Source organism: Ahaetulla prasina, chromosome 1 (assembly GCF_028640845.1).
Source record: "Ahaetulla prasina isolate Xishuangbanna chromosome 1, ASM2864084v1, whole genome shotgun sequence".
Taxonomy (NCBI): Eukaryota; Metazoa; Chordata; class Lepidosauria; order Squamata; family Colubridae; genus Ahaetulla; species Ahaetulla prasina.
The window spans coordinates 638288-649808 of NC_080539.1; the positions used below are offsets into that span (position 1 = coordinate 638288).

The 11521-nt window shown below is 43.8% G+C and overlaps 1 protein-coding gene across 2 annotated transcripts in view; it reads right to left on the bottom strand.

Moving 5' to 3' along the window:
* The window catches only part of SMG6 (SMG6 nonsense mediated mRNA decay factor), a 79142-nt gene extending 67847 nt beyond the window's left edge, over positions 1–11295 (bottom strand). Inside the window, exon 1 of one of the 2 annotated variants that reach the window (XM_058163911.1) lies at positions 11055–11248. In XM_058163911.1, the coding sequence (XP_058019894.1) occupies positions 11055–11172 (118 nt within the window). In that variant the 5' untranslated portion in view covers positions 11173–11248. Of the gene's footprint in view, positions 1–11054 lie in introns of both variants that reach the window. The other variant, XM_058163909.1, reaches the window with a different exon arrangement.
* Positions 11296–11521: the final 226 nt, after the last annotated feature.

The window sequence follows — 11521 nt, forward strand, 5'->3', positions numbered from 1 at the left end:
GGAACTGAATGTTTTTCACACTTATGACCCTCATGGTCACATGATCACAATTGAAACGTTTGGCAACTGGCTCGTATTTATGACGGTTGCAATGTCTCTGGGTCATGTGATCCCCTTTTGTGACTGAAAAGCAAAGTCAATGTGGAAACCAGATTTACTTAACGACTGTGTCAAGAAAGTTCCTAAAAGAGACTTCCGGGTGGCTCCACCTCTTCGCTGAGCCCTAATTAAAGGGGCTCCGCACTGAACATCGTAAAGCCAGGAAAAGCCGGCTTTAATCTTTTTCTCTGGATGAAAGAGGAAAGATAAGAGCGCAGGAATGTTGGTAGACCTCCCCAGAGGCTTTGTTTTAATTAAGCAGAGCTTCGAAGGGTCGATGGGTCCCATAAATATTTCTGCCATCTCCGACTTCAGTGCGTGTCTGCAAAAGCAGGAAAAGAAGAAGGTGTCCATCTCTGCTAATTGTCTTATCTTTATGGATCTCTTTAAGCAGACGGAATGAGTGCAAGCGGACGATTATTGGATTGCAAGTATTTTTGATTTCCTGACTTCTATTTTCTAAAAAAGAGAATTTTTTTTTTCCTTTGTTCTAATTGACTCTAAGATGGCGCCTGAACGGGAGTGAAAATGACGAATGGAATTTTAAACAGTCTGTGCAACTAAGAAGATAAGAAATGTTATGTGTGGATTTTAATGAAGTGAACTGAGCTCTCCTATATTTAAAGGGAAAGAAGTTTCTAGACTTATATTTTGTGAATTTTAAAACTGAAATGGCTACTAAACCACCTAAGACTGGGGGCAGAAGGGTTCTGAACCAGCTTTAGAAGATCTGATTAAAGAGCAAGGAAAGTGTCTGAAGAAAGGTTTAAGGAGATTATGGATAATAATGAGAAAATAAGAGAAGAAATAAGAGAATAATAAAAAATAAGAAGATATCTTGATGGCTTTTCAAGGTTTGGCAAAAAGACTGGAGGTGGTGGAGGAGGAGGTGCAAGAAATTGTTCAGTCAAATCAACAAATAGAAAATAGAATGGGGGGAATGCAAATCAAATTGGATAAAAATGAAGATCAAGTGGTGGTGATGCAGTATAGAATGATGGAAGGAGCTCTGAGAATTAGAGGTTTGAATGAAGACAAAGGGGAAGATTTAAAAAAAATTTTATCAGAAGCTCTGGCTGAATTTATTGAACTTGATCCACAAGAGGTTGCTTATCAAATTGACAAAATTTATAGAGTTAATTCTTGGATTGCTAGGCAAAAGAAACTTCCTAGAGACATTGTGGTTTATTTTTTGAAAAGAACAGTGAGGAATCAAATTTTGCAAGTTGCTTTTCAGAAAAACTTGAAAATAGGGAACAGGAGTTGAAGGTTTTGAAAGAGATTCCTCCCAAGATGTTAAGGGATAGAAAGACTTTACATTTTTACACAAGAACTTAAGAAATACCAGATTCAATTTAGATGGGAGGTTCCAGTTGGCTTGACAGTGTATTATCAGGGAAGAAGATATCGTATTGACACAGTGCTTAAGGCCAAAGATTTTCTTTCTACAGTGCTGAAATTTGAAATAGAAATAATAGAAAAAGAATTCAAGAGACTCAAATGGGTGTGGAAGCTGAGGTGATTCCAGTGATGTTACCATCAGAGGAACAACCACAAGAACAAAGACTGACGAGGGGAGCCCTTAAGCGTAAAGAAAAGGAGCAACAAACTCAAAGTAAAGTTCAGGACTCTGCTACAGAAGCGGTGGGAGGAGCACGGCCGAAGATACGGGAGGACGATCTTCAGTTGATTGCCCAAAGGCTTCAGCAGCCCAGTAATGGCAAATAAAATCTTGACTTGGAATGTCAATGGTTTGAACTCAGCTCAGAAGAGAAGAAAAATATTTCATTATTTGAAACAATTTAAAATGATGTTATTTGCTTACAAGAAACGCATATTAAATTATCAGATCAAAAGTACCTAATAAACTCAAAGTTAGGTAAACATTTTGTTGCTTCAGCTTTGGAGAAAAAACATGGCATAGTGGTTTATTTGAGAAAAGATATACCAGCCAAGTTAATAGAGGCAGATATTTATGGAAGATATATTGCTATTGAACTTACAATAGAAACAAAAGGACTCTCTTGCTTGGTATATATGCACCCAATCAGCAACAAGAAAAATTTTATAGAATGTTATATGATAAGTTGATCTATGGGATTATAAATCGTGTATTATATTGGGAGATTGGAATGGAGTAATAGATACACGAAAGGACAAGAGAACTTCTTCCAAGAAGATACCTGCACATGCAAAGCTGCCTAAATCCTTTTTTGATATGATAGAAGATTTTGAGTTAAGAGATGTATGGAGACTGCGGAATCTGGAGGAAAGAGACTATACTTTTTTCTCTGATAGGCATCAATCCTTCTCACGTATTGATTTTATTTTAATTTCTAATGATTTGCTTTTTAGGGTGAAGAAAACTAAGATATTTCCAAGATGTTTGTCTGATCATAGTCCTGTTTGGATGGAATTGCAATATGGAAAAGAGGGTAGAAGAACTTGGAGATTAAATGAAAATTTGTTTAGATATCAGGATAATGTAAATCAATGTAAAAAGCAGATGAAAGAATTTTTTGATTATAATTTGAATAATGAAACATCGATAGAAATGGTTTGGGACTGCAGTAAAGCTTTTATGAGAGGTGTATTAATATATCTTAATAATAGACAGAGAAATAAGCAACAAAGACAGCGTAGGTATTTAGAAGAGGAAATTTATAAGAAACAACAATTATTAATACATAACCCACATGATCAAAAACTTAAAGATGCAATAAAGTTACTACAGAATCAATTTAATATGATAATGGCTGATCAGGTGGCAACAAATATACAATATGCCAAACATAATACTTTTGTAATGCAAATAGACCTGGTAGGTGGTTAGCATACACTTTAAGGAAAAGACAAAAACAACGTACTATAGAAAAAATAGAATACAAAGGTAAAGAGAGATATCAACAGGATAAAATTAAAAAAGCTTTTTTAGAATATTATACAAATTTATATCTTAAAGATAATATATTGAATAGGGATATTGATAATTATTTGAAGGAATATAAGGTTAAAAATTTAACTTTAGAACAAACGGATGAATTGAATCGGCCTATAACCTCGGAAGAAATTATTTTGGTAATTAAACAATTAAAATGGGAAAACTCCTGGTACGGATGGGCTTACAGTTAGTTATTATAGGAATTTACAGGATGAGATGTTAGGTCCACTTAAGGAATTATTTAATCAGATACAACTAGGAGAATTCCCCTCATGGAGAACCTCTTTTATTTCATTGATACCAAAGAGGAACAGGATTGTTCTAAACCTGGGAATTATAGGCCAATCTCACTTTTAAATAATGATTATAAGATTTTGTTAAAATAATAGCTAATAGATTAATGTTGATTCTGCAGCGAAGAATTCATAATGATCAATCTGGATTTATAAAAGGGAGACAGATGAGGAATAATGTTAGGCAGATTGTTAATTTACTGGAGTACTTAGAAAAGAAAAATTTTATTCCAGCAGCATTTATTTTTCTCGATGCAGAGAAAGCTTTTGATCGATTGCATTGGGATTTTTTATTTAAATTAATAGAAAAGATGCAATTTGGAGATGGTTTTTTAAGAATAATTAGGGCAATTTATGGAGAGCAAACAGCACAGATTATAATCAATGGTAGCTTAACAGAACCTTTTAAGATTGCGAAAGGAACAAGACAGGGATGTCCTTTATCACCATTATTGTTTATTTTAACTCTAGAACCATTATTGGATAAAATACGAGAAGTAAAGGAGATAGAGGGAATTAGAGTTAGACAGTATGAATATAAGTTAAGAGCTTTTGCAGATGATTTGGTGATTACTTTAACAAACCCTATAAATTCTAGTAAATCTTTGTTGGAAATAATTGATCAATATGGGAATGTCTCAGGGTTTAAGGTAAATCAGAAAAAGACAAAAGTGATAATAAAAAATATGGCCAGACAACAGAAAGAAAAACTAGAGGAAGTAACAGGATTTGAAATTGTAAAGAAGGTTAAGTATTTAGGGGTTTATATTACGTCATCAAATGTGAAATTGTATAAGAATAACTATGAGGTTTTATGGCAAAAAGTTCAGAAGGAGTTGATTGTTTGGAAAAATTGCAATTATCTTTGCTGGGAGAATTGCTGCTATTAAAATGAATGTTTTACCTAGATTTTTATTCCTCTTTCAGATGATACCAATAATTAAGAAAGATAAGAATCTTGAGGAATGGCAGAAGGGAATTAACAAATTTATATGGGAAGGTAAAAAAGCTAGGGTTAAAATGAAAATAATTCAAGATTCTCGGAAAGGGAGGTTTAAAATGCCTAATTTTAAATTATATTATGAAGCAGCTGCTCTCTCTGCAATAAGTGATTGGTTTAATTTAACAGAGGACAGAATTTTGAATATAGAAGGTTATGATTTGTTATATGGATGGCATGCATATTTAATTTATGACAAAAAGTGGATAAGGCCTTTAAAAATCATGTGCTAAGAAATGCCCTTCTGCGTGTTTGGAAAAATACTCTTATAAACTAAATTATAAGGTTCCTATATGGGCATGTCCTAGACATACAGTAGAAAATATAAACATAGAACAGAAGCAGGAAATGATTACATATAAAGATCTTTTGTATACTGAAAGAGGTAATTTGCAGTTAAAATCTCTGCAAGTATTAAGAGAGGAAGGGAAAAATTATACTTGGTTTCAATATGAGCAATTACATGCTAGATGGAAGGAGATCAAAAATTGGTATAGAGCAGAACGAGGAAAATTTGGTAAAGCAAATTAGAAATCAGTCTCAGGAGCATATAAAGAGATTGTATAATGTGTTACTTGAAATAGATTCTGAAAGGGACTTGGTAAAGGACTGTATGATAAAGTGGGCACAAAAATTTCAGGAGCCAATATTATTGGAAACGTGGGAAAAATTTGGGTTAGAAATGTTAAATTCACGAGCACAGAATCTGAGGAAAATTTTTATAAAATGTTTTATAGATGGCATCTAGATCCTAAAAAATTATCGTGTATGTATCCAGAAATGCAAGCAAAATGTTGGAGATGTAATTGTGATGACGCTACATATTTTCACATTTGGTGGACTTGTAAGGACATAAAGGCCTTTTGGATAAAAATTTGGTGGATTTTACAAAATGTTCTGAAAAAGAAGATAAAGTTCCTGCCGCAATTTTTCTTGTTGGGAATTATTACGGATTGTACAGTAATTGAGACTAAATTGATTTTAAATCTAATAACTGCAGCAAGATTACTAATAGGACAATATTGGAAGAAAAAAGAAGTACCAACAATACAAGAATGGATATTGAAAGTTGCCAATTTGGCTGAGATGGCGAAGATATCAGCCTTTTTGAAAGACAATACGCAAGAAAGATACTTAAAGGAATGGAAAAAATGGATTGACTATATTCAACGTAGATATCAGACTAAGAGTTATCAGACTGTTTTTGAATGATTATGATGTATTATTTTTGATTGCTTTTGGGGGAAGTTAGGAATTGATGATTGTAGGGGTATAATTAAGTTGGGACGAAAACTTTTTAGCATATGTTTGTTTTACTTTTAACTATACCTTGTGCTCGTTCCGGGAAGTCGGTGGGGGAGGGGGGTTGCGAAGGGAGGGGGGAGGAGGGGAAAGGGGGAAAAAAAAATTTTGTAAAACTTTTTGAATTAAAAAAAAAAAAAAAAAAAAAAAAAGAAAGTTCCTAAAATGGGGCAAAACTTACTTAACAACTGTCTTGCTTAGCAACGGAAATTTTGGGTTCAATTATGGTCATTAAGTGGAAAACAATCTGTCACAATATATTTCCTGGGCGATGGACCAAGATCTTAGAGGAGCCCACGTGGTTCTGAGCAGCCTCAACTCTGGGGTATCTTGGTTCTGTCCTATATTTATCTTTTGATCAGTTTTTTTACTTTTATTAGGAGTATTTCCACAGCCACAAATTGTGAGTGGGACAGTTTTATAAATCCCTGAAACAAATAAATGCATATTCCAAGAGGGCTTCCTGTGGTTCTCGACCAAAATGCGACAAATGAGTAAGCGGACTGCCTCAAGATTCAGCTGTGGGTCTTATACTCGGCAATACATTAATGAACGACTGAGATGAAAAAGTTTGCTGATCAGATTTAGAAATTATGCAAAACTGGGTTGTATAATATTTAAGAGGATTAAAAAAACCAAGATAGGTTGGATAACTGGGTGAAAAACTAACAAAACCAGATGGAACATTTAGATTTAGCATTCTGAATGCAGAGATAGGATATGACCCGGTGGTGACGTATTAGTTGTGAAAATTTATTTATTTATTTATTTATTTATTATTTAAATTTTTATACCGCCCTTCTCCCGAGGGACTCAGGGCGGTTTACAGCCAGATAAAATGACAGTACTATTACAAAATAAATACTATTAAAATACCACTAAAAAACTTATTCAAATTGGCATAATTAAAATTTAGCAAATAATAAAACCCATTAAAACCCATTAAAACCCATTTAAAACCCTTAAAACCCACGAATTTAAAAACTAATCCAGTCCTGCAGATGAACAAATAAGTTTTAAGCTCATGACGGAAGGTTCGGAGGTCCGGAAGTTGACGAAGTCCTGGGGAGTTCGTTCCAGACGGTGGGAGCCCCCACAGAGAAGGCCCTTCCCCTGGGTGTCGCCAGACGACACTGTCTCGCTGACGGCACCCTGAGGAGTCCCTCTCTGTGAGAGCGCACGGGACGGTGAGAGGTATCCGGTAGCAGTAGGCGGTCCCGTAAGTAACCCGGCCCTATGCCATGGAGCGCTTTGAAGATGTTCACCAGAACCTTGAAGCGCACCCGGAAGGCCACAGGCAGCCAGTGCAGTCTGCGCAGGATAGGTGTCACACGGGAGCCACGAGGGGCTCCCTCTATCACCCGCGCAGCTGCATTCTGGACTAACTGAGCCTCGGATGCTCTTCAAGGAGCCCCATGTAGAGAGCATTGCAGTAATCCAGGCGAGACGTCACGAGGCGTGAGTGACCGTGCACAGGGCATCCCGGTCAGAAAGGCGCAACTGGCGCACCAGGCGAACCTGGTAAAAGCTCTCCTGGAGACGGCCGCCAAATGATCTTCAAAGACAGCCGTTCATCCAGGAGGGCGCCCAAGTTGCGCACCCGTTCCATCGGGGCCAATGACTCGCCCCGACAGTCAGCTGAGGACTCAGCTGACTGTACCGAGATGCCGCATCCACAGCCACTCTGTCTTGGAGGATTGAGCCTGAGCCTGTTTCTCCCCATCCAGACCCGTCGGCTTCCAAGCACCGGGACAACACTTGATAACTTCGTTGGGGTGGCCGGTGTGGAAAAGTACAGCTGGGTGTCATCAGCGTACAGCTGGTACCTCACACCGAAGCCACTGATGATCTCACCCAGCGGCTTCATATAGATGTTGAACAGAAGGCGAGAGGATCGACCCCTGCGGCACCCACAAGTGAGGTGTCTCGGGCCGACCTCTGCCCCCTGTCAACACCGTCTGCGACCGATCGGAGAGATAGGAGGAGAACCACCGATAAACGGTGCCTCCACTCCCAATCCTCCAACCGGCGCAGCAGGATACCATGGTCGATGGTATCAAAAGCCGCTGAGAGGTCTAATAGGACCAGGGCAGAGGAGCATCCTCATCCCTGGCCCTCCAGAGATCATCCACCAAGCGACCAAAGCCGTCTCAGTGCTGTAACCGGGCGGAAGCCAGACTGGAACGGGTCTAGATAGACAGTTTCATCCAGGTGCAAGGGAAACTGATATGCCACCATACTCTCTACAACCTTCGCCACGAAGGAAGGTTGGAGACCGGACGATAATTACCTAAAACAGCCGGGTCCAGGAAGGCTTCTTGAGGAGGGTCTCACCACCGCCTTTTTCAAGGCGGTCGGAAAGACTCCTCCACCAAGGAAGCGCTCATAATAGCCTGGAGCCAGCCTCGTGTCACCTCCTGAGTGGCCAGTACCAGCCAGGAGGGGCACGGGTCCAGTAAACATGTGGTGGCATTCAACCTCCCCAGCAACCTGTCCATGTCCTCCGGAGCGTCAGGGTCAAACTCATCCCATAAAATATCCCCAAGACCACCCTCAGCCGTCTCACCCGTCACTGCAATCTTGATCTAGACCCTCCCGGCTGAACGATTTTATCGTATAGATAACCGTTAAACTCCTCAGCACGTCCCTGCAACGGGTCATCCCGCTCCCCTGATGTAAAGGGAGCGAGTCACCCAAACAGGGCGGCTGGGCGGTTATCTGCCGATGCAATGAGGAGGAGGCGTAGCTACGCCTCGCTTCCCTCATTGCCACTAGGTAAGCCCTAGTATAGGACTTCACTAGTGTCCGATCAGCCTCGAGCAGCTAGACCTCCAGGAACTCTCTAGGCGTCTTCTCCGGCGCTTCATCCCCCTCAACTCCTCGGAGAACCAAGGAGCCGGTTGGGACCTGCGCCGGGTCAGAGGCCGCAAAGGCACGACACGGTCTAAGGCCCCCGCCGCGGCCCGTTCCCAGGCCGCAACAAGTTCCTCAGCCGAGCCGTGAGCCAGACCGTCAGGAAATGGCCCAAGCTCCGTCTGGAACCCCTCCGGGTCCATCAGGCGCCTGGGACGGAACCAACGTATCGGCTCCGTCTCCCTGCGGTGGTGAATGGCGGTCAGAAAGTCCAGGCGAAGAAGAGAGTGATCTGACCATGACAAAGGTTCAATGACTATTTCCTTTAAGTCCAGATCTCTCAACCACTGACCAGAGACAAAAACCAAGTCCAGAGTGCCACCCCCGATGTGAGTAGGGCCATCCACTACTTGGGTCAGGTCCAAGGCCGTCATGGAGGCCATGAACTCCCGAGCTGCCGTTGATGACGAGCCGGAAGATGGCAAGTTAAAATCCCCCATGACTAAGAGTCTGGGGGTCTCAACTGCCACTCCAGCCAGCACCTCCAAGAGCTCGGGCAGGGCAGCTGACACGCAGCAAGGAGCCAGGTACGTGATCAGCAAACCCATCTGACACCTATGGCCCCATCTCACAAGGAGGGATTCACACCCGGCAATCTGAGGTACAGTGGTCTCCCTCGGCTCTAGACTCTCTCTAATCACAACCGCCACCCCCCCACCCCTACCCTGAGCCCTCGGCTGATGGAATGCACGGAAGCCCGGCGGGCACATCTCGACAAGGGGCACTCCCCCTTCCGTGCCCAGCCAGGTTTCCGTAACGCCTATAAGGTCCGCAGCGCCCCCCTGAATAAGATCGTAGATTAGGGGGGCCTTATTGACTACGGACCGTGCGTTGCATAACATCAGCCGAAGGCCCAGGCTCTGAGGGTCTTGACCATCCGGGGAACGGGAAAAGGACGAGGGATCGGGGCGCGCGATCGCCTGCAAACATCGAGCGCGCGCCCCCTAGACGATATGATCCCCCTTCCGCCATATCTGCCCCTCCCACTTACCGTGCAAATCGAACCACCCTCACCAACAGGAACGTAATCTCCCCCCCTAACCTCCGAACCCGTTAAAAAACCGTCACGAGCACGCGCAGGGACTGGCTCCCCACCCGACGGGCTACCCCCGACGCCCGCCCTAACCCTCCCTCCCCTTAAAACCCTATCTAAAAACCCCCAAAGGCTCTTTTTTTTCGCATGATGCCGAAACTGTAGTTGATAAGCTGAATGTGAGTCAACGGTATTACCTGGCTTCTGAAAAGACAAACACAATTCTAGGTATATCAACAGTCAATTCCAGGTACATCAAAGAGTCAATTCCAGGTATGTCAAGGCAGAATTCTAGGTACATCAAAACACAGTTCCAGGAACATCAAAGACACAATCCCAGATACATCGAAGTGTGGTTGTCAAATAATAAGAACCAACTGTCTATGGAGATTCTCAGTCATCCAGGTCATGTTTTTTCAAGAGGCAACTCTATTAACGCAGAAAGTCCAGTTGCCTCTTGAAAAAACACCTTTGGGACCATAAGACCCAACTCTTCCATTCAGTGTATCCTTGGTTCAGATCCCACCTCAACACAGGGCCCGATACTTGGAATCCACCCTACAACGACTCCAAGAAACGAACCCAGGTGTCCAGAAAAGCAACACTGATTATTAGGACATGAGATGCTGAAGGTACCAAAGGGAGATTTTGTACGTGGACATGTCTACAACACACAACTTTTCAACTATTTGAGGATTCTCACGCTCTCTCTACGCTCTCTGTGTCTCCAAAAGATGCAACTCAAAATAATCGTTCCAGGAAGCAGCTTCAGCAAAAGGCCAGGAAAGATTCCTAAAAGGCAAGATCAGCACCAGAGGGCCAGCCCCTCCCTCCACCCCAAATGCTTCCATTTGGATTCTCATATTGCTATTTATTATTTCAACTTCAAGGCTGTCCAGCTCCACAAATTACAAGGAGGAACAAAGAGCAAATATACCAAGAGATAAGGGGGGGGGGGGGTTTGTCCACCCTTGGCCACCTGTGGACTTCAGCTCCCAGAATTCCCCAGCTAAATTGTGGACCCGCTTTGCTGGCTGGGGAATTCTAGGAGTTGAAGTCCACAGGTCTTAAGGCCAAGGGTGGACCCCCCCCGAATCAAGCGCACCCCCCCCCCGAGCCCAGGGCCTGAGAGGGTAACCAGGTTTAGATAGACTACGAAAGGAGACCCGGGGGGGGGGGCAGCCGCCGCCACTCCAGCTGACTTCTTCGCAAGGGGTGGGGGAAAAGGGAGGCCTTCCGGGTGGGGCCCCCCTGACGGAAGTCCCTGGGTCCCTTAACGGACCGGCAAGGCATTGTGGGAGCTGTAGTCCGGCCCAGACCTAGGAGGAAAGACTGCGCAAGCGCGGGGCGCGCGCAGGTGTTCAGAGAGGGAAGGGAGGAGGGGGCACCAGCGCGCCACGCCCCCCGGCCACCCTGCTCCGCGCTGCCGCCAACCAACCAACCAACCAGCCCGCCTGCCTGCCGCGCCCTCACCTGGGCCGCCCCTCCCGTGCGTCGTCGCCGCCGCTGCCTCCGCCTCCGCCGTGGCCAGGATCCCCCGCCGGAGCTCTGCAGCCGAAACGCGGACCCGCTCCAGACCTGCCGCCGCCATCTTGGCTCGCCGAAGCCAAGGAAACAAACGACGGACGGTGGCCGAGCGCGGACAAACTGGCCCGGGTGCCCCAGCGCGCATGCGTCGGCTAGAGCAGAAGGGGCGGGGTTTGGCTCGAGCCTTGCCCACGTGCGACGCTCGCGGGGCGGCTGGGCGAGGCGAGGGCTGCAGCAACTCCGCTCCGATCGTTGAAACCGAACCTGAATCTCTCGGGGTTTCTTTCTGTAATGCGGGGCTCTCCAACCTCAGCTGCTGGCTGAGGAATTCTGGGAGTTAAAGTCCACAAGTCTTAAAATCGCCCAGGTTGGAGAGCCCCGATAAAGTGGATTGCATGACCTCTTAGGTTCCC